Genomic DNA, 19,877 nt, shown 5'->3' on the forward strand with positions numbered 1-19,877 from the left:
TTGTGTCATAGGCAATTAATGACTGTTCCTAGAAAGAATTAGGCACTTATAGAAAAAAAATAGTCGATCTTGCAAATAATTTCAGCAATGGGGAAGATGCAGTGAAATGTAAAATGTTAGGGCTGGGGAGTTATGGGATGAAAGAAAAACAAGAGAACATGATCAGAGAAGGAGTGCATTCCAAAGATACAAATATTTCAGCTTACAATGCACTAAGCACTCCAGTTACTATTAAATGAGCGTGAGTCAAATATATTCATCAAACATAACTAATATACAGCATCAATATTGATCAGACAGTCTTTATACATACCAGTTCCATTAGGTCTTTCAATTTTCCAATCTCTTCAGGAATGGATACAAGTTTATTATTGCTAACGACCAATACTTTAAGAGGCAGGTCAAACAGGTATTTTGGCAACGTTGATAACAGATTACGACTGAAAAAAAATAGTTTAACTGAAGTTAGTTTCATCAATCAGGTTTTAAGTTATTAAGAACAAATATTTTATATGCTAGATTTTTTTGATGAGAGTCTAAAGAGTTCTGGGAGAAATGCGTTACTTACCTTTGGTAATTATGTTTCTGGTGGATACTCTACCCACTAATTATCTACCTACCTTATTAATGGCCTAAGGCATTGTGCTAGATCCAGGAAGTTAAATACTTCTCCTGTACGGCGCCATGGATCCAATACTGCACTCATGCCTCACTGGATGAGATGCCACAGAGCAGTATATGGTGCCACCCAGAGTTTCAGACGTCAGGCCCTCCCTTTTTTCCTCACCCTATGAAGCGAAGATGAAATTGATGGAAATTACAGAAATGCAGTGTAGAAAAACGGATTTGGAAGCTTATTAAACATACAACAATTCTCATCAGAAAGGGGATGTGGGTGAGAGGTAATGAATATGCAGGTAGATAGAGTATTCATTAGATGGAGTATCCAACAGAAAAATCATGATCATAGGTAAGTAACCTATTCTTCTGCTGGATATTTCTACCTGCAGATTCCCTGCAAATTCTCCAAATTATGATTAAATACCAAAGCAATAACCCTCAAGAGGAGGGACTGGCTAGAATTGCACTCAAGAACTGCGCCATATGGACCCATGAAGGCAAACAGCCAACAAGCCCAAGCTGCAATTAATGAAATACGATAAGGAACAGAACGAACCATGCTAAGCAATCCAATGCATACTCCTGCTGTCAGCAGTTAGGATAATGGAAAAAAAACAGGTCTCACTCGGACAAGCAGCCAGGTGGCACAAAACACGTATTTAACGGATGTCAAAAAGTCCATAACATACCATGCAGGTTGTTTGTGTTTTTTTTAAACAGTAAAACGGCCTGAGATAGGACAACAATCCCTAAAGGCAGCAAAGTATGCAATAATACACTCTCTAACTGTTTCACCATTTAGATGAACACCACACACAACACCTGGAAACATTGTCTGGAACCTTCCCTCAATATATGCCCTCTCCACCAGTGGTAGGGAGGGTAACACTGAAGAAGCAGAAAGTCCCCGACATAGCAGCTCTCTCACACCCGGATTAAAAGAGATTGGGAACACCGGCCGACCTGAGAGTCCATAAAGAACTGGAACAAATCAGAATAGTTATAACCTGGCTCAAAGTAGGCCGTTTCAATCGCAACTCACAACCATATTCAAGAAGGTCCCTCTTAGGTTCAATACTGGAAAACACAAATGTACCATACCAAAAGATGCACCAGCCAATGTGAACGTAAGGACAGTGTGGAAGATTGTACAACACGAACTGTGCCTCTGTGTGAACATATTCCCAGCCTGGTATCCGAAAAACGCAATCCATCAGATAACACATCCTTTGAGGGGGTTGGGGGGGAAGTTTAACTACAGTTGGGTTATCATGAAACGGAAAAAAAAAAACGAAGCAAACGATGTTAGATTGGAACACCTCCACAGACGCGAGTATAGATCTAATTCCCTGAGTTTATTGTTGGAATGTTCACTGCCTCGGCTGAGGTAGATGAGATGTATAATTATTTATGTATATGGTCTGCAGATTTGGAGGAACAAACCAATAAAAAAATGTTTTTTTTTTTTAAAACACATCCCTTGAGCAAAATTAGTAAACAAGTGAAGACCCCCATTTAACAGGTAATGAAAAACATCCTACAAAATCACAACAGCTACCTGGTCACAAAGAAATCAGGCAATAACAGTGGGGAGGAAGGAGAACATGATATACCTATAACAAATAGTTTGCAGCTTATAGTTCTTGCATACCCCTGCCGGCTAGCGCTGGGCACTGATGTTGCAAGTTGTCTCTCTGAACAAGAGGTTTACATTTCAAAGTAGCTTGAGATACTTCCCAAAATCCGCATTGCTTCATAACAGACGCCACCTAAGATTATGTTTTCCCACATGGGAGAAAGTAATTAGGTGTGGTGATCTGAAGCAGGACAGTCTATGTCTATTGGTGTAGACATAATGTTAATACGTCATACTGGAATGGCCAGTGAGATCGACAGATCACACGCTGGATCCATACGCAAGGGGTTTTGACCGTGAGACCCCTGTGGATCACACCATGGCTGCTGAGAGAACATGGACAACGTAATCTTCAAACCTTCAGAGATCACTAAAACACCACTGGAGATTTGGAATAAGTTCGCAGCAAAGACGGGCATGACAATGTTCTCTATCCCACAGTTCACTCCTATGCTAGTTGATAGGTGCTTCATTTGTTGGAGGATAGGTTAATATTGAACACTGAATGTGTTCAATGGAGCCACAATAAAATCATTCCAGTAATGTAGGAGAGCTCAAGTGGTACACGAAGCAGGGAAGAAGTATTTAACTTGCAGATGGGACACTGGCGACCACACGCAGACTTTAGATATTCCTGTCAACATCTGACTCCACACGGGTTTTGATTTCTAGATTGTATGCTGTACTCGCCACAAGATTTACTGCCCCAGAGAAATGGAAGTACCAGACACAGTGGGAGAAGGAGCTAGGGGCAGCGTGTGAGGAGAAAGAAATAGGCAGGAAGCTATAATTCTGCTGTGCGTTGAGGAGCCTGCACTGTTTGCTCCAAAGGGTAACAGAATATAAAATCCACATGTAGTAGTGTCTGACGCTAGAAAAGTTAAAAGGCAGGTTCCCCAATACCTCAGAGAGCTGTTAGCGATGCAGGCAGTGTGTTAGCACCAGTGCTTAGTTTGTAAAAAAAAAACATTAAGTGCCAGGGCATTTGTCAGAAGGCCACTGCAGCCTGCACCAACTAAAGCCCCTGCGAGCACTGCCAATAATAGTACCAATTATTCCAAAGAGAGGGGACAATGGGCTTTTGGTAAGGTCCAGCGCACATCCCCTCGACCACAGCTTTCCTAACTTTTCATGTTGGTGACACACTTTTTGGAGAGACATCATTTTGGGACACAGTAAGGCAGTGTAGCGAGCGAGCGTAGCGTGCCCGAACAACTTAAGGAGGGTTCGGGGAGGTTCTCCCTCCGGAAGAAATTGTTTTTAAAAAAGTGGACTAATGGTGCATTTTCAAGCAAATTTGAGAACACCGCAAGGTTACTAAAGCAATTGTGAATCCGTTCAAACAATGACAGTGACTGGCAAAACTAGGTGTAAGGTTAGATTTGTGCCTGAAGCAAGAATATAATCATGCACACAATGACACATGCCCAGGGATTTAGGGAACAAAAAGGGCGGGTGCACGCACTGCCAACCCTTCCAACCATGCACAAAGTCCGCCTGCTGCCTTGCTGAATGAGTTATACAAAAATCTGTTCAGGAAGGGGAAATTGTGAGTGGTAAAACAATCATGCAACTTATCAGCTAGTCTCTGCGCATTGAACTCAGATGGACTGCTCTCCGTTTCTAAGTGCTGTAATATAAAGGCAATATAGTTACCAATGTTTTGGAAGTATGGAAGGGCAAGTCAATCTTGCTGTAATTCTGACTGATGTTTTCAGTCACAGAAAGACACTGCACCAAGAATGTCCTGAAAACCTGACTTCACCCCATTTCCTAGTGAGATTTCTCAGTGAAGCAGGATAAAGTGCTATGAATTTTCCTGATTAACCATGGACCATTCTCTTGTGGGAAACCTGTAACAATGTCCAGTGAGTGACAGAGTAACACGACTAAACAGCCTTATGTACAGTTGAATACCAAATTCTTCATAAGTCATAGCGCTTCTTTCCAATAAAAAGTCTTATTATAGTTATAATGGTTCCTTCCAGCATGCAGGACAATACCAGCAAGGGCCTACAATAGAAGATACATTGAATGGTTCATTGCATGAGAAAAAGAGAAATGTACGAACAATCTAGTAATATCTCCTTAATAAAGGTCTGTACAAGTTTTCTTATTTTAAAATGAGAGTAACAATGTTAAACTATTAATGGCTCACAATGAACTATCACATCTGAAATCATAAAAACTGAATTCCATCCCCTGGCGATGCTCGCAAACAAAACAAACTCACCCTAATGACCTGGCTGTCAACCGAAGCCTTCACTTAAGAATACTCCAGAAAACATAGATACCAAACAGAGGGGTATTACAAGACAGCCCCACAAGCTCTACCCCTGACATCCTCATCCAAATCCAAGAGGAAAACTGTTTCTTTGCTACACAGCGTAAGACCAAAGGAGTGACATCACCCAAGCAGGCAAATAACATAAAATGCATTCTGAAAAATGATATGGGCGAAAGCAATAAAACGGATGGCAACATTCAGAACATGAACATACGCTAGTAATGCACTTACAGGATAAGGAAAGTACTCTATGAACCCAAGATGTTAAGCGTTATTCCTTCTAAAAGCACCAACACGTCGAAAGTTACAAAAAAGGCCACACATTTTTGGGGGAGGGGGCGGGGCTAGAGCAAAAAAAACTGTGCCCTCTATCTCTCTCTCTGTCTCCCTCTGTTTCACTCATTCTGTCTCCCTCTCCGTCTCCCTCTCCCTCTCCGTCTCCCTCTCCCTCTCCGTCTCCCTCTCCCTCTGTCTCGCTCCCTCTCTTTCTCCCTCCTCCTTCTGTCTCGCTCCCTCTGTCGCCCTCCTCCCTCTGTCTGTCTGCCTCCTCCCTCTGTCTGTCTGTCTGTCTCCTCCCTCTGTCTGTCTGTCTGTCTCCTCCCTCTGTCTGTCTGTCTGTCTCCTCCCTCTGTCTGTCTGTCTCCTCCCTCTGTCTGTCTGTCTCCTCCCTCTGTCTGTCTGTCTCCTCCCTCTGTCTGTCTGTCTCCTCCCTCTGTCTGTCTGTCTCCTCCCTCTGTCTGTCTGCCTCCTCCCTCTGTCTGTCTGTCTGCCTCCTCCCTCTGTCTGTCTGTCTGTCTGCCTCCTCCCTCTGTCTGTCTGTCTGTCTGTCTGCCTCCTCCCTCTGTCTGTCTGTCTGTCTGTCTGCCTCCTCCCTCTGTCTGTCTGTCTGTCTGTCTGCCTCCTCCCTCTGTCTGTCTGTCTGTCTGTCTGCCTCCTCCCTCTGTCTGTCTGTCTGTCTGTCTGCCTCCTCCCTCTGTCTGTCTGTCTGTCTGCCTCCTCCCTCTGTCTGTCTGTCTGTCTGCCTCCTCCCTCTGTCTGTCTGTCTGTCTGCCTCCTCCCTCTGTCTGTCTGTCTGTCTGCCTCCTCCCTCTGTCTGTCTGTCTGTCTGCCTCCTCCCTCTGTCTGTCTGTCTGTCTGCCTCCTCCCTCTGTCTGTCTGTCTGTCTGCCTCCTCCCTCTGTCTGTCTGTCTGTCTGCCTCCTCCCTCTGTCTGTCTGTCTGTCTGTCTGCCTCCTCCCTCTGTCTGTCTGTCTGTCTGCCTCCTCCCTCTGTCTGTCTGTCTGTCTGCCTCCTCCCTCTGTCTGTCTGTCTGTCTCCTCCCTCTGTCTGTCTGTCTGTCTCCTCCCTCTGTCTGTCTGTCTGTCTGTCTCCTCCCTCTGTCTGTCTGTCTGTCTCCTCCCTCTGTCTGTCTGTCTGTCTCCTCCCTCTGTCTGTCTGTCTGTCTCCTCCCTCTGTCTGTCTGTCTCCTCCCTCTGTCTGTCTGTCTCCTCCCTCTGTCTGTCTGTCTGTCTCCTCCCTCTGTCTGTCTGTCTGTCTCCTCCCTCTGTCTGTCTGTCTCCTCCCTCTGTCTGTCTGTCTCCTCCCTCTGTCTGTCTGTCTCCTCCCTCTGTCTGTCTGTCTCCTCCCTCTGTCTGTCTGTCTCCTCCCTCTGTCTGTCTGTCTCCTCCCTCTGTCTGTCTGTCTCCTCCCTCTGTCTGTCTGCCTCCTCCCTCTGTCTGTCTCCTCCCTCTGTCTGTCTCCTCCCTCTGTCTGTCTCCTCCCTCTGTCTGTCTCCTCCCTCTGTCTGTCTCCTCCCTCTGTCTGTCTCCTCCCTCTGTCTGTCTCCTCCCTCTGTCTGTCTCCTCCCTCTGTCTGTCTCGGTCTCCCTCGGTCTCACTCACTCCGTCTGTCTCACTCACTCCGTCTGTCTCACTCACTCACTCCGTCTGTCTCCCTCTCTCTTTCTTCCTCCCTCTGTCTCCCCCCATCTGTCCCCCTCGCACTGTCTACCCTGGACTCCATCCCTCTGTCTCCCTCCCTCTTTCTCCCTTTCTCTCCGTCTCCCACGGTTTCCCTCTCTCTCTGTCTCCCTTCCTCTGTCTGTCTCTGTCTGTCTCCCTCTGTCTGTCTCCCTCCCTCTGTCGCCCTCCTCCCTCTGTCACCCTCCTCCCTCTGTCACCCTCCTCCCTCTGTCACCCTCCTCCCTCTGTCACCCTCCTCCCTCTGTCACCCTCCTCCCTCTGTCACCCTCCTCCCTCTGTTGCGCTCCTCCCTGTGTCTGTCGCCCTCTGTCTACCTCCATCTGTCTCCCTCCATCTGTCTCCCTCCATCTGTCTCCCTCCCTCCGTCTCCCTTCCTCCGTCTCCCTTCCTCCGTCTCCCTTCCTCCGTCTCCCTTCCTCCGTCTCCCTTCCTCCGTCTCCCTTCCTCCGTCTCCCTCCCTCCGTCTCCCTCCCTCCGTCTCCCTCCCTCCGTCTCCCTCCCTCCGTCTCCCTCCCTCCGTCTCCCTCCCTCCGTCTCCCTCCCTCCGTCTCCCTCCCTCCGTCTCCCTCCCTCCGTCTCCCTCCCTCCGTCTCCCTCCCTCCGTCTCCCTCCCTCCGTCTTCCTCCCTCCGTCTTCCTCCCTCCGTCTGTCACCCTCCGTCTGTCACCCTCCGTCTGTCACCCTCCGTCTGTCACCCTCCGTCTGTCACCCTCTGTCTGTCACCCTCTGTCTGTCACCCTCTGTCTGTCACCCTCTGTCTGTCACCCTCTGTCACCTCACCCCAGCTTCCCGGGCACACACACAGCTGCACCTGAGCACCTCACAGGTCTTTAAAAGACCATTTACTTGTTAATGAGGCTTTGTTGTGAATCGCCCGGCCCCCATAGAGCAGAGTGTCTAGGAATGCCTCTTAATTAGCAGCAGTTATGTGCTAAGTGCCCGCAACACACCCACCATTTGCAGGCGACACAGTACTGTGTCGGGACACACAGTTTGGAAAGCTCTGCCCTAGACTGTCAAAAGGAAAAAGGGTATGAAGTTCCTTGGTGCCTTAAAAATCTTGGTCAGAGACCTAGTTATAGTAACTTGAGGCAGGCTGAACTGTCAGTTGAGAAGTGGGAGGAGAGAAATTCCTCCTTTCGGGAACTAGTGCCCTCACACGCACAGCAAGCTAGGTGTCATGCCTCATCATATGGGCCTGCTCCTCGTCGGATCGGAGCTGCAATACCCGATGGGCACCCATAAAGGGGGTCTTTATCAGAGATCTTTTGTTCCTTGCCGTTTGGTGCCGTGGGTGTGAGGGCCCTAGTGTATTTGGATGTAGTAGTGAGTAGGATGATTAAAATAGGTCAGGGATCCCATGGAACCAACTTTATTCTAGCAGGGTCCCTGCTTGATTAACAAAAGGGGGGGGGGGGCGACTATCTTACTATAATGGGTCACGATAAGGGCGCTCTACTCCTGGTGGGTCAACATGTTTCTCACCTATTTGTCTGAGGGATCAGTGGCAATTATTCAGGACCTTAATGTGAAACTTATCTACACCCGGTCGTACGTTGAGAACTTAACTACCACTTAGTGGATCAGCGGGAAATGAGCACACGAGTTCAATGGGCACCCTGCAGGGGAGATACAAAATTTCAAAAACAAGATAGGTCTTAAATACAATTGTGAACATATACTAGTATTCTGCTGTCATACTTAGGTGAAGATCACTGGTGACTGCTCTGGTGAGCAGAAGCGCCTGTTTGATAATACACATTGTATGTGCATACCAAATGGTGTAAATCGTATCAATCAGGTGACTCAAGCTAAAAACGTGGCACAAGTTAAAAACATGGTGCTGGTTAAAAACGGTGAAGAATTGGCGGAGTGTGTGTCCTCAGTTTTAACAGTGAGTCCACAGTCATAGATATCACCTAATCGCTATTTAGTAAGTGCCTCATCAATTCCAGAGGGATCTGGACACATTGGAGATATGTGTCTAGAAAATGTAAAAAGGGGTAAGCATTTCAGTGAGGCTCGTCATAAAACCTTCCTTCAAAGGCCTCTAAAAAGCCCCGTGATACAGAGGCCAGACAGTGGTGCGGAGCATGGAGGGGTGGTGCAGCTGGTAGGGACCATTTCTCTACAAAAGCAGGACGGGTGCTCTATCGCGGTTCCGGTTTGCAGAAAAAACGGCCACAACTCCCACAGGTCGTCAGGGGACCCAAGCATGTATGGGTTGTCTCCCTGGAGCTATGGAGTTGTGGTCATAATTACGGAGCTGTGGTTGGATATAAAGGTACCTTTTTCTCACTAGGTAGGTACAGAGTCACTCATTAGCAGACTCAAACAAACATAGCCCCCGCCGCTTACCTCTGCTGTCCCTGATACTCTGAGGAGTGTTAGAGAGTGTTCCATTGACTCACCTGGTTCAAGTTGAAACGGAGTGGTAGACCTACCCCGCACCGCTGGACCCGGGATGGTAGTTAGCTGTGAGAATGGGTCCTTCTTATACCTGCCGGTGTTCCTGTAGGTGCGGAGCCAAATGGTTTCAGCTGTGTACTGGGCGTGTCACATGACGTTCAAAGACCGCCGGGAGAGATGTGTAAGATGACACTCTCTTCAAATGCTGCAATGTAAAGGCAGGCCACACTAGGGGCAAACGTACTCCCTATTGTAGTCCCCTGAGACTGGTGGAAGAGTTTGGTTTTGTACTCGAAAAAGTTTTCTGTTAATGCCAAAGTGGCGCATTCCACTATGAATGACACCGGAGTGGGAGATGTCCATGTTACCTTCTCTAGTGCTGTTTCAATGACTGTCAATGTGGCTTGTTGGGGAATGTTAGTGTAGAGTAGTTCCACATCTAGTGTTACCAATAAGTTGATTTCATCTGTGTTTCTGGCGTCTCCTAATATGCGTAGAATATCTGTAGTATCTCGCACGTAGGAGGGAGTAGATTTCACCAGTGGCTGGAGGAAGTGATTGCAGAATTTTGAAAAGAGGCTCTAATATAGAGCCTATGCCCGAGACTATGGGCCTCCCCGGAACTGGTGCGGTCCCCTTATGAATTTTAGGCAGTGTATAGAAATACGGTGTTCTCTGAATTTTTGTTGTGAGGAAATCCGCCTCCACTTTGCTGATCCAGCCGTTGGCTTCAGCTTCAAATACCATACTGGAGATTTTTGTTGTTAGTCCGGGGTGGGGTTCACAGTGATGGGTGTGTAATACCTTGTGTTTTCAAGTTGGCGTTTGCACTCAAGGTCATAATCAGTGGTAGATTTGATCACTGTTGCCCCACCCTTATCAGCTTGTTTGATAGTGATACTTGTATCTTCTGATAGTGATTTGGCAGCTGATAGTTCACTTTTGGAGAGGTTATGGAAGGGAATATGCTCTGTCTCTTGCCTGAGGTCTTTCAATACTGCCTGTTCAACACCTCCACAGGAATCATACTACTATTGGGGGGTGAAATTCTTGTCTTGTTCAATAGGTTTTGGTCTATCCTGAAAGAAGGCTTTAAGGCGGATTTTCCTGAAGAAGTTTTGTATTTCACATTGATCCTGACATTTGTCCTTTCTAGGGGTGGGGACATATCCTAGACCTTTCTCTAGTACTGATTTTTCGGTTTCTGTGAGGGATATGTGTGAAAGATTCACTACTAGAGTCTCCTGGCCTGAGTTTTGCTCCTCGTCTCCATTGGATTGGGGGGTTGGTCCTGCCATTGTACTTGTTTCTGTGCGCCTCTTCTGCACCCTCTTCCTCTGCCCCAGCCTCTGCCTAACAAAGGACTGTGGTTGACCTTGCAGGTACATGGGAAATGGCCAAAAGGGGTTCGGCAGACCACGGTAGTTAGGTGTGTTATAGTTCGGGAAGTTCGGGCGATTAGCCCTTCTGGGGCAGTTGTTGCCCCAACTCCCAGTACTGGAGTCACTGCCTGAGGAGCCCCTTCTACTATTGGCATCTGTACCTTCATCTGAAGAATAGCTGTTCTTAGCTGATGTGTAATCCGCCTTCAAATATGGATACACCTTTTCTGTTCTGAATTTCTGAATATCCTTCTGCAACTTATTGACTTTTTGTTTCATTAGATAGTCTTTATTCTCTGCAATCTTGTTATTCAGTTCAGCTAGCTTAGCTTTGTACGAAGTTATCTGAATTGTGGTTTTCTAATGCTCCTTTTGCAATCGTTTGCCAATTTGATGACAACGTACAACCACGAAACTATACACTCATTCAAAGAACTCAAACACTCCCCTGACAGTCTACGGTGGATAGTCTTAGAAACCCACCCCAAGACAAAACAGGGGGCACTTTTTAGGATTGAACAAAGATGGGTGCACCTACTTAATACTGATCAGCAGGGACTGAATGATGAGATTCCTTGGGGTTCCCTTGCCAACAACTAACTAATGGCAGGGACTAACACCTAGGACTATGTGGTGATATGAGACACCGAGGGAGAATTTTCTCATGTATTGCACAAGAACCATGCCACACTACCATAAGGTAACTCTTCTCTGTGCCGCATGTCTAACGGAGTATGTAATAATAAACTCACTGACTCCTTTCAATTAAAATAAACTCTCACCTGTTAAAATGGGTAATTCATTAGCTCCCATGACCTGCCCAAAATAACGGCAAACCCTTAACACTCTGCTACCTATTTCCGCTTTAATAATAAAACAACCCTCTTGGTAATAGGCAGTCGCACCACTCCAAGATGGCCGACGTGTAAATCCACTACACTCTGCCTTCACAAAACGCCACAGAAAACGTCGAACCGGCATCCTATATGACTAGCTTGCTATCCACACTGAACAATAGAAACTTATGCAGTAAGCGTATCGAGTGGCTATCCTTGAAAATAATTAGCCTGGACTGAAGACTAACCGCCACGCATCTCTCTTGGTCAATAGCACAACACTCTAAGATGGCCGACGCTTTACCCCATCTCTCCCGGCGGTCCTTGAACGTCATGTGACACGCCCAGTACACAGCTGAAACCATTTGGCTCCCCACTCCTCGCACCTGCAGGAACACCGGCAGGTATCAGAGCCAACTACCATCCCGGGTCCAGCGGTGCAGGGTAGGTCTACCACTCGGTTTCTACTTGAACTTCTTTCTTTTCTTCCCCTCCTATTTTTTACATGATTATTTTATACCTGAGTGTAATTCTTTGTTATTGCATTTATATCTTATGATTGTAACAAATAAACTTTCTTTAAACTAGAAAGCTCTGGACTTATTTGAAGTGTGAGTGTTTGTGCTGGATGATGTTCGAGGATTCCTCTTATTGTGGTAGACTGTCCCTAGAGTTAAGGATCAAGATAGAGGAGATTGGATTAGTTGGAGGGGTGAATTTATTGGGGAGGAGATTGGGAAAAGGGAGGGTATGATGCCTTTTGATATGGATCTGTCTCATCCAGATGGGGGCTCTATGGATGAGCCACATGGGAGCATGCCATATTTTCCTCAGCACATTTAGCATTAGTGATGGTGAAAAAGCATACACAAATAAACCAAACCAGTTAAACCAAAAAGCAATGCTCTTCGACTCTGCGTCTTAGTCCCTAGAGGAAAAGGTTTGACATTTTGTGTTCTTGAGAATCGCAAAGAGGGTGAATGCTGGGGTCCTCAGCAGGGTGGTATTGCTACAGGATATGGCTATAGATCTCCCATAAAACGTGTTTATCAATGCTGAGAATATTGGCATGGTGTAGTTTACACCATGCAGGTGGCCTGCCAGGAGGAATTAACACTGAAAAGGCCCAATGCCAGACTGGCAGCGCTAAAATGATAGGAGCATTAACTGAACTGCCATTAGATCCGTTATGCTGATGTGCAGAGTCTATTGCTGAGAAGTCCATTGGTCATGGACAGGGGTCAAGGAACAACCTGCCCAGAAATACATTATTATTGATCCACTGTAACATTGGGTGCCTAACTCTGGACTCCACCAATGTTAGATTTTCCCACTGTCCAGTTGCTTGGGACCAATATCAGAAAAGGCACTTTTACAGAGTATGCATGTGCATCGGAGCATTTGGTACTATTGCAGTTTAAGACACCATCATTCCCAACAGTTTCATTATCATTCTAAGTGTCAGAGGACACAGCATTTAGTAAAGGGGATGCAACCTCTGAGATACATCACATTCTCATTGCAGAGGAAGCCGTTGCCGTTATAATATTCAGTATGGCTCCCAAGAACTGTTGCATTAGTTCGGGAGAATGGTGAGATTTTTTCTCCTGGACTGTAAATCCTGATGTGTGGAGGAGAGATATTGCTTGTTAGATGTGCGAGGCACTGCTCTTGGCTGTCCTTCAAGTTCCTGCAAAATAAGAACAGCATGGTGCCAAAGATGCACACCTGTGGGGCTCTTGTGGTAGTACTTTGAACTGATAATGCTTTCCACTTATAAGAGACTTGAGGTACTGGTGGTGTGCCAGGTGGACAGGCATATTGAAGTAGCTTTCCTTGTGATCAATGGTTCCCATGTAGCCTCTGAAACAAAGCAGTTGAATGACATCTTGTAGACTAGCCATTTTGAAGTTCTTCAAATCAGTGTACCACTTGAGGGGTCTAGGATTGCCTGCAATGTTCCATCTTTCTTGGGGATAAGCGAGTACACGGAATAAATGTCTGGTCCCCACTGATGGAGTGGGACTGGTTCTATCGCTCCTTTCTGATGCAATGCCTGCTTTCTAGCAGAAGTCTTTATTGGTCTTAACTGACCCTTAGGTATGCTCTGGCCTTTCAGAAACAATGCACTTTCTCTTCCATTTGTCTTTGGTGGTCTTAATCGATCCTGAGTTGGCATAGTGACATTTTGAGAGGACTGGTACGAAATTCTAGGCTGAGATTATGTGAAGTACCCACATGACCAAGGTCATGTCTTCCCATGGGGGAAGATATAACTTAGTCATCCTCCTCAGGAGTTGAATGATTGGGGTGGATTTCAGGAAGCTCACCACTTTGAGTGAGAGGTGTCCTTACTTTAGGCACCACTGCTGATACTGGTTATTGCCTTTGAAGCCACCTTTCAAATAAGATTACGTTTTCTGGCTTTCCTAAAAGGACTGCTATCATTGGTACTAAGAGCGCTGTGAGATAACTCCTGACTTGTCTCCAACTTGATGTTGTGATTTAGCTGCTTGTTGCCTCATAAATCCTAACATGGGAGGCTGTGTTGCATTGGACCCATACCTTTCACTGTGTCAGGGTCTTTTTTTATTTGTTTTAACATTGTGTCAGTTGTCGGTACAACAAATGCTTAACACTACCATCTGATAAGCCTAAACTACTCGTCCACACTACCACAAAGAGAGCATTTGGGATTTTTTATTTAAGCCCTATAAGCCAATAAGGATTGTCTGGACTTTCTATATAGCGTACCTCATTTTGGTACACTATATAAAAAGGTAGCTTCCTACATTGGTGGATCAGCGGTGTGGTACAAGACTTTGCATTTGCTGATATCACTCAAAAGGTGATTCCATGAAGAAACCCACAATTGACTTCAGTAAAAAATATTTTTGCAAATTGTTTAGATTTTTCTAAATTTCCCCCAGTACTCTGGAATTAGAATTTGAAGAGTTTTGATAGTTAGTTAGGCCTTAAAAGTCTATTTAGAATTTTTGTTGATTTTCTAAAAATGTCACAACTTTACTAGAAATGACTTCTAGAGGGGAGATGGTTCACAAACTCAACCTAACCCCTTATTTGCAGCTTTAGACACAGCAGTTAAAGCTCCTCTATAAACACTATACCATTAAAACTGGCTCACATCCTACCAAGGTCAAGCTCCCAGAGCTCTTGGCAGAGTATGATTTAGCCAATGCAACAGAACACAGTGACAATCTTGTAGGGCAGGATTTGGGCAGTGAGCATGAGGATGGTGCTCCAGGGTTAACCATAGAAAGCTATGTAGTGCCTACACACATCTACCCAAAAACTGTACCTGGAGTGCCTTCCTCTACTCAGTGTAGGCCGGGCTACTCAAGATCCGGAGAAGGGATAGAGGATGAATGGATTGCTCTTGAGAGACTAGCCAGAAGGGCAACCCTTGAGTCCACAATCCTGGCTATAAAAAGAGAAATAGCCGAGATGGGCCTAGCACCCATCAATTGTAGCAGCAAAGTAAATAGGGCGAACGCAGAAACTTTTGATCCCCAAAGGGATTGTACATACATATGTTGAGGGTGATGTCATTACCAAATGGTTTACTGCCTTTGAGAGGGCATGTAAAATTAGGACGTTACACCAGAGTTCCTGGGGCTCTCTACTTTAAGAGTTGTTCCCAGGAAAGTGCAGTGATAGATTCCTGACACTTGATGAGGCAGATCCTGAGTCTTATGACTTCATATAGGATACCCTGAATGAGGGCTTTAATAACACTACAGAGGAGTATAGGATGAAGGGAGTCTCACAAAACCCCAAGTCAATCCTGGGTAGATTTGGTGGACTTCTCAGTCAAAACACAAGGTGGCTGGTTGAAAGGAAGGAAGGATGGTGCAAGACTATGAAGGGCTTTACAATTTGCTAATGAAAGAGCATCAGTTAAGTAATTGTGCCTCAAAAAAACGACAGCAGTACCAAGTGGATCTAGGATAAGTTTCTCTCCAGGAACTGGGAAAGAAGGCTAACCATTTAGTCAAAACTAGGGTATCCAATAAGGCACAAAGAGGGGGTGACCAAACAAAAGGGGTTGCTAAACCCCCTCCCCCCCCCCCCCCACCCCCGTCCCCTCTTCCCCCGCCCCAAGGGAAAGATGTGGGAAACAAAGGGGAAACCCTAACGAGTCTTCTAAAGGTTCCCAAAAACCTAATCTGAAGGATGGGCCCAGAGTCACTTCCCAATCAACCAACCAATCAGGGTAAAAACTATGATCCCAAGAAGGCTTGGTGTTTCAAATGTACAAATGTAAGCAGAATGGACACCTAACTGAGGACTCTCTCTGACCCAAAAAAGGCCCCCACTAGTGCAGCACCCTCAGGGGTTATGAGTCTCCAGGCGGGATCCTTTGTATGCCCTGACCAGGTCAAAGAACACACTGCAGCTACTTTAGTCTCTGAAGGGGGGTAGTTATAGCTTCCCTGGCTGTCTGGCCCAGGTCTGGAGAAGTACAGACAAAAGCCACATATAAAGGGAGTTGAGATAGAAGCACAAATGGATACAGGTGCAAGTGTCACCACAGTGACTGAAAAACCAATATCCCCAGAGCAGCACATGTCTGGATAAACGTATTCAGTTATCAGTGCTGATAACATTCTTAAGGTTCATCCCATGGCTATAGAGACCTTAGAGTGGGGAGGGGTTACTGGCCAAAAGAAGGTGGTCATGTCCTCTGTCGGCCAAATAGAATGTCTGCCAGGGAATGATCTGGAGCCCTCATCATGGGCTAAGGTAGAGGTGGGAACTGATGCAGCCATGCTGGGAATACCTGAATGAATGTGTGGAAAACAAGAGCAGAGTGAAAAAGAAGAATTGGAGCCTGGAATAATTGCCTACTCCTCCAAGAGAAAATGCAAGAAGTCTGGGAAACCAACTTCCACAGACACCAAAGCTCAAGTCTCTTCTCCTCTGGGAGAAGACCTGTCAGCCCTTGAGGGAACTGAGCCCCAGGAACTTGGGCCTTACCAGTCAGAGCTCCTAGGCCCAGGGGGCTCTCTACGGAAGATCTTTGCCAAGGACAGAGGACCTGCTCCACTCTTGAGAGCCTGAGACAACAAGCTACTGACCATGAAAAAGTAGATGTCCGTGGCTTCCACAGAACCTACTGAGAGGAGGGGCTCCTGTATACTGAGGGCAGAGACCCCAAACCTAGTGCCACAGGGAGAGTGGTAGTGCCTCAGCAGTACAGATAGTCCTTCCTCTCTCTAGCACATGACATCCCCTTAGCTGGGCATCTTGGCCAGACAAAGACTTGGAGTAGGTTAGTCACCCACTTCTACTGGACAGTAATGTCCCAGAGATAACTGCTCCGTTGTTATGTGTCATGCTAGTGGCAAGACAGGTAGCAAGCCAAAGGCCTATTTAATTACACTACCAGTGGTTGGCGTCCCTTTCAGAGGGTAGGGATTTACATTCCTGGTCCCTCTGACTCCCAAACAGCCTCAGGAAACAGAATCATCCTGGTTGTCGTGGATCATGCCACCAGGTATCCTGAAGCAATTCCACTTAGGACCATCACTGCTCCTACAGTTGCTAGGGCTCTCATCAGTATCTTTACTAGAGTGGGCTTTGCTACAGAGGTGGTGTCAGAGATAGCAACTTCATGTCTGGCTACCTAAAAGTCATGTGGGCTCAGTGTGGGGAGACATATAAGTTTACTACCCCATATCACCCACAAACCAATGGTCTAGTTGAGAGATTAAACAAGACAATTAAAGGCATGATCATGGAACTCCCTGAAAAACTCAAAGGGGGATGAGATGTCTTACTGCCTTGCCTGCTTTTTGGTTATAGAGAGGTGCCACAGAAAGGAGAGCAGTACAAAAGGGGGTGGTGATGGACGGAGCATCAGAACCAATCAAACACTCACACCCAGTCAACAGATCTGGGTTTAATCCATCACCGTTCTTTAGCCCACTCTGCCACCCCAGTTTAGACATGGCCATATGCAAATCAGTCTGACCCTGTGCCTGATGGGAACAGTCCAGCCCGAACTGCCAAGCCATGCCTTTCCTGGACCGGAAACAAGCTTCCTAGGACCGGTTTCTGGCATTTCAGCCGTCTTCAGCCAGGCTTGCTTGAATCCAGTGGCAAAGTAAGCAAGGGACTCACGTCTGAGCATACCCTGCCAACTTATGGCGAACAAAGCAGTACAAAAGGGGGTGGTGATGGACGATTCAAGCAAGCCTGGCTGAAGACGGCTGAAATGCCAGAAACCGGTCCTAGGAAGCTTGTTTCCGGTCCAGGGAAGACATGGCTTGGCAGTTCGGGCTGGACTGTTCCCATGAGGCACAGGGTCAGACTGATTTGCATATGGCCATGTCTGAACTGGGGTGGCAGAGTGGGCTAAAGAATGGTGATGGATCAAACCCAGATCTGTTGACTGGGTGTGAGCGTTTGATTGGTTCTGACGCTCCGTCCATCACCACCCCCTTTTGTACCGCTTTGTTCGCCATAAGTTGGCAGGGTATGCTCAGACGTGAGTCCCTTGCTCACTTTGCCACTGGATTCAAGCAAGCCTGGCTGAAGACGGCTGAAATGCCAGAAACCAGTCCTAGGAAGCTTGTTTCCGGTCCAGGGAAGACATGGCTTGGCAGTTCGGGCTGGACTGTTCCCATGAGGCACAGGGTCAGACTGATTTGCATATGGCCATGTCTGAACTGGGGTGGCAGAGTGGGCTAAAGAATGGTGATGGATCAAACCCAGATCTGTTGACTGGGTGTGAGTGTTTGATTGGTTCTGACGCTCCGTCCATCACCACCCCCTTTTGTACCACAGAAAGGAGAGGGCGTCAGCCCCTTTGAGCTTCTGTTTGGCCATCTTGTGAGAGGTCTAGTAAGTGACATCTGGGAGAAGTCCCTCAAAGAACCCCAACTGGACATAGTGGACTATGTGCTTGGTCTTTGTTCCAGAATGGCTGAGTACATGGAGAAACCCAACAAAAAGTCACGAACTCCAGAAGCAATTGTTTGATCAAAAGTCTTCACTGGTGGAGTTCTAATGTGACTATGGATAGTGAGGAGTTTGTCGACAAAAATGAACTGTCGTCCTTATTTAAAGCATCACCGTTCTGAACTACACATGTACCTCGACACGCAAGTATGAGGTAAGGCAGGCTCTGCAACCTAGGCCTACGATTACTGATTGATGGGTCACAGGTGGGAGAGTGTATAGCTGGCAGGCAAAAACTCAGGCAGTAAAGTCTTGATCAATTCCACAGGTAGGTGCAGCGATATTACAATGGTTATGGGAGATTGCCCCAATAATGCACACAAAGCCGGTGGGGGGTCGCGCGCCTTAAAAACACCAGAACTTCAGATGCCACTTGAGTTAGGAACATTAGCCAATCAGGGCCTAGCACACATATTGAACAAGCGTTCACCATGCCGGACATCTGAACACATTTACTACTGGCCGCCCTTTGTTCACACACCTGTAGTAACTGTTGACAATTAATTTATGACTCTAAAGGCAGCAACCAAAATTTGTCACCATATACAGTACGCTGGAAATCTTTCATGGCTGTTGTAATATTGTATTTAAAGAAGCTTCAAACTCGATGTAAAATGATTCAGTCCTTGGACCTAGTGCCTGTAACTGTTCTCCAGGCTGATCAGTTTAATTAAACAAACTGTTCCTGTTTTGCCAAATGCCTCTTGTCATCTGTTTTAAGGAAATCTGATTCGAGCAACATTTTGGCGAGCCACCCTAGGAGGATTGGGACTTGGTACCGGGCTGCATCCAAAGGAAGGAGACCCCGCCCGAACAGATTCAAGTTGCGCAACAAGAAAGGTGGGCAGACACCGCAATTTATTGGAAGTTCTGCTGAATCCCCGGGGCGGAGGTTTGTCCTGAAGTAGCAGTCACAGTGCGGTCAGACGAGCTGCATCTGGCTGAAGTCCCCAGGATTAAGAAGGCCAGAAGTGGTGGATGGCTTTTCTCTTATAACGCTGCCAAACTCTGGAACTCTCTGCCACTGTGTCTTCGCAAGGTACTCAATCACCTTGTCTTTAGAAAACGACTGAAGACATTTCTGTTTCCCTAGTTCTTTCGGCCTCCCTCGTGTCTGGCCTAGCGCTGGGATGCTCCCGGGTAGCCATGTGCTATATAAATATCGCTTTCATTTCATTTCATTTAATCCAAACCTAACATAGTCTAAAAGCATTTGGTGTATGGTAAACTAGGGAGAAGCATAAAAGATAACCTGAGGACCCTGCCACTGAAGGGGTCTGGCATATTACCCATTTTATATGTCGCAACTGCATCAGTCATAAGGTAGCCTCCAAGGCATTCCCGGTGAAGTCACCTTTGTTTGCTAGCTGACCGCTAGGTTAGGTGAATATAGTGAATTATTGTGTATAGTCCTTGATAACTCCCAGGACACTGATTTTTGTGGCATAGCTAATCCGTATTTGGCAGAGTGGACATCTCAGTCTCATAGTTTTTTAGTTCAACGGTTTCCCAGTGCTGAAGTGGTTTCTTAACACCTGTAGTATCTGGAAGGAGTGTGGGAGGTGCATCTAGCTTGAGCCTGGGCGCTAAAGGGCAGAATGCGTATAGGGAAAACCTGGACCTAGGAAACTGGTTGGAACATGTGTGTGGCCAAGAGGGGCCGGTGATTCCAGAGTTATTTTTAAATGGTGTCTATGATTACCACCTTTGTCTAGGAGTGGATAGTGGCAGACTATACAGCTCACTTAGGAACGTGTTCCAT

At 46.6% G+C, this 19,877-nt stretch overlaps 1 protein-coding gene across 3 annotated transcripts in view; it reads right to left on the reverse strand.

Moving 5' to 3' along the window:
• The window catches only part of LRCH2 (leucine rich repeats and calponin homology domain containing 2), a 1,103,616-nt gene that overhangs the window by 847,426 nt on the left and 236,313 nt on the right, over nucleotides 1-19,877 (reverse strand). For all 3 annotated transcript variants that reach the window (XM_085607858.1, XM_085607859.1, XM_085607857.1), the window contains exon 3: nucleotides 314-440. In XM_085607858.1, the coding sequence (XP_085463984.1) occupies nucleotides 314-440 (127 nt within the window). The remainder of the gene's footprint in view (nucleotides 1-313; nucleotides 441-19,877) is intronic.

Source organism: Triturus cristatus, chromosome 5_2, assembly GCF_964204655.1.
Source record: "Triturus cristatus chromosome 5_2, aTriCri1.1, whole genome shotgun sequence".
In the NCBI taxonomy this organism is placed as follows: domain Eukaryota; kingdom Metazoa; phylum Chordata; class Amphibia; order Caudata; family Salamandridae; genus Triturus; species Triturus cristatus.